At 54.6% G+C, this 2,795-nt stretch overlaps 1 protein-coding gene across 1 annotated transcript; it reads right to left on the reverse strand.

Annotated features, from left to right (window-relative positions):
* Window positions 1–678: 678 nt before the first annotated feature.
* Window positions 679–2,791, reverse strand: LOC103068693 (lysine-specific demethylase 2B-like; the record flags this gene model as incomplete). Its single annotated transcript, XM_007451580.1, has 4 exons — window positions 679–897; window positions 1,573–1,734; window positions 1,824–1,987; window positions 2,664–2,791. Coding segments are annotated over 4 exons (673 nt in total), but the record flags the coding sequence as incomplete, so codon positions are not given.
* Between the last annotated feature and the right edge of the window lie 4 nt (window positions 2,792–2,795).

Genomic DNA, 2,795 nt, shown 5'->3' on the forward strand with positions numbered 1-2,795 from the left:
CTTTTTTTTTTTTTTTTTTTTTGGTCTGGTCCAAATCTTCACGCCCAATCTGACCATCCTGAGCGATGAGACGAGAACTGGATTAACTGGGCTGAGAACGGGCAGTGTTGCCCCTGTCCACCTCCCCATTGGTTGTGCCCCAAGTCCTTAGGAACCAACTCCAGCCCCATCAGTAAGTGGGGGGAGTGAGGACTCCACTGTGGGGTTTTCTTCTTGTCAACAACAGGCCCGTTGATAGCAGGGTCAGGAGGGGGACACATAAGCGACAACCACCATGGCAGAAATCAAGCTGCTTATTACTCCATTGGCCCAGCCTGGCCTCACTGCCGGCTACTCTCCCACACCCCCTGCTGCCAGGCGCCAGGTCATCCACAGCACCCAAGGGAAGCTTTTCTAGCCCATATTTTGGGTCAAGATCCACTCCTATATGCTCATGTGCTCTCACTGCTACTAGCACTATTTTTTGGAGCAATTATTTAAAATCTAATAATGCTTATTTGTTTAATGTGTGTTTCCCCTCTAGACTAGGCCGTGGGTCTGTCTTGTTCACTGGTGTGTCGTAGCGTCTAACACTGTGACCCTATAGCAACAGGCCCACAAGTATTTCCTTTCGAATGAGGAATGCCCAGCCTGTCCCCCGGGGTCCTGGGTAGACCCCGATGGGTGCCCCGGACTGACCTGACAGGTTGATTTCGGTTAAGGAGTCTCGGGTGGTGGTGCCCACAGCGGTGAGCAGGTTGATGGACTGGTCAGTCACGTGGTTACAGTAACTAAGGTGGAGCTTGGAGAGCAGGGGCATGTGGCGAATGATAAGCCGCAGGGAGGCGTCTGTGATGTCCAGGCCGGCCAGACGCAGCTCCACAATGTTCCGGAGCTTACTCCGATTGTCCATCTGACCTGAGGGGGCAGGACAGAGAGGCAACATGTCACCCTAACATGACACTTTACAAGGCCTACCAGCCAGGTGGAACACCTGGGTTTCATTTAGCTGTTGAGTGTCTTCCCCAAAAGATCAAAACTGGTTCCAACATTTAAAAATCACAATATTCCACATCAAGTTTTACCCTTGTAGATTCTTTAAAAGTCAGAAGACCTAGAAACACAGAGCCTGCATTCCATCCAGCAGTGCTCAGCCAATTGGAGTACAGACAGCACAGCATTTCTGGGTCACCACAGATTCCTCATTTAAGGTACTGGTGGGGAGCAGTGAGTCCTGCAACCCGACCTAGGAGGGCTTCATCCCGTGAGGCCCTGTCCGGCCACACTGACCCCAATGCTTGAGGCTTAAAGCCAACGAAGGACAAATTAACATAGAAGCAGTGAGATGCACAGAGTTCCCAAAGTGGCATCCTGGGAGCCTCTGCCCTCTCATGGGTCCCCTCTTGTACCCAAAGCTGACTGAGAACAGCATCTGGGACTCAGCTACGCGTCGAGAAGGGCTGAAGCCAGAGAAGGCTTGAAGACATGAGTACCAGATGGGGTCTGTGGTGAAAACCAGATCCAACGGCACAGCTTGGTCATACCACCTTCTTGTGACCCCCACTTGGGTACACCCCTGTCCCAGACACTCACCTGGCCTGTTATCTGTAGGCGGGGACAGGAGATCCCGCATCTGGGCGTCCTTTAGTCCTTCTACCCACTGGACATCCAGGGTCCGGAGCAACGGACAACTGGAGCTACAGAGGGCTGAGACTGCGATCCATGAGCAGCCTGACAGCACCAAGTCTCGGAGCCCTGGCGGGGGACAGAGAGGGGGTGGCAGGTCAGGTGATACACCCCAGCCCCTGCTACTGCACATTGAGGGTCCCTGGCCCAGTGCTCACCAGGCAAGCGGTTGATGAGCCAGCTCAGCTGTTTCTTGGAGATGTTGGTCCAGCTGAGGTCCAGGGAGACAGGCTGTCGCCGGATGATGCCGCTCAGCATCAGGGGTGTGATGGACTTGCAGTGGTTCAGGTCGATGCGGGTCCATAACCGCTTATCACAGCACCTGGGGTCCAGGCCCAGCAGAGGGGGCAATGTCAGAGTTGGGAGCTCTCTTGGGGAGCCCCATGCATGGCTGTGGTCAGTCCCCCACCTACCAAGCCCAGGGGGAGGCTCCTTAACTTCGTCCCCTGGACCCTTCTGTTTAGTTTCCATCTCGCTGGCACCTGAGAGCCTCTGCTCTGATTGTCACAGCCCTTCCCCCCCACCCCCATGGAAAGTACCAGAAGCTGTAAAGTATTTACTGGGGGTTTAATTACACCCTCCACAGGCCATATCTCAAAACAACCCTGCATCATGCCTGTTCACAGATGAAGGTAAGTAACTTGGCCAAGGTCAGAGACCGTTCCAGCTGGGAACTATCAAAGCAGGGATTAAGATCAGGAACTGGCGCGGCACTCGTGACCTGAGCTAGCTCTTTAAGGACAAGGACTCCCCCTGGTCCTCAGTTCATCTTCCAAGAAGCTAAATCAGGAAAGCAAGTAGGGTTCACCTCTTTTGACAAGACCACACTGACTGCAGCTGCTAGACCTCTTTGCGGAGGATACTTAAGCTGGATGGGGCTTAGAAAGAAAGAGCATCACGAGCGACTCCAGTGGGAATGCACGCGCCATCCCTGGCCTAGCCTAAGCCTTAGCCTGACCCCCTGGTGCCCCCATCCAAACTCAGCCGGCGCCCCTCACCAGCGGTTCCAGGTCCTGCAGACCCGCATGCAGACACACAGGTCTTGGTGGCTGAGGTAGCTGAAGACGGCCATCCACACCTCCCTGTGCATAACGTGGGCCGCCCCATCATCCAGGGGCAGCGAGTCGGGC

The sequence above is a fragment of the Lipotes vexillifer genome, unplaced genomic scaffold (assembly GCF_000442215.2).
Source record: "Lipotes vexillifer unplaced genomic scaffold, Lipotes_vexillifer_v1.1 C27075957, whole genome shotgun sequence".
NCBI classification, from domain to species: domain Eukaryota; kingdom Metazoa; phylum Chordata; class Mammalia; order Artiodactyla; family Lipotidae; genus Lipotes; species Lipotes vexillifer.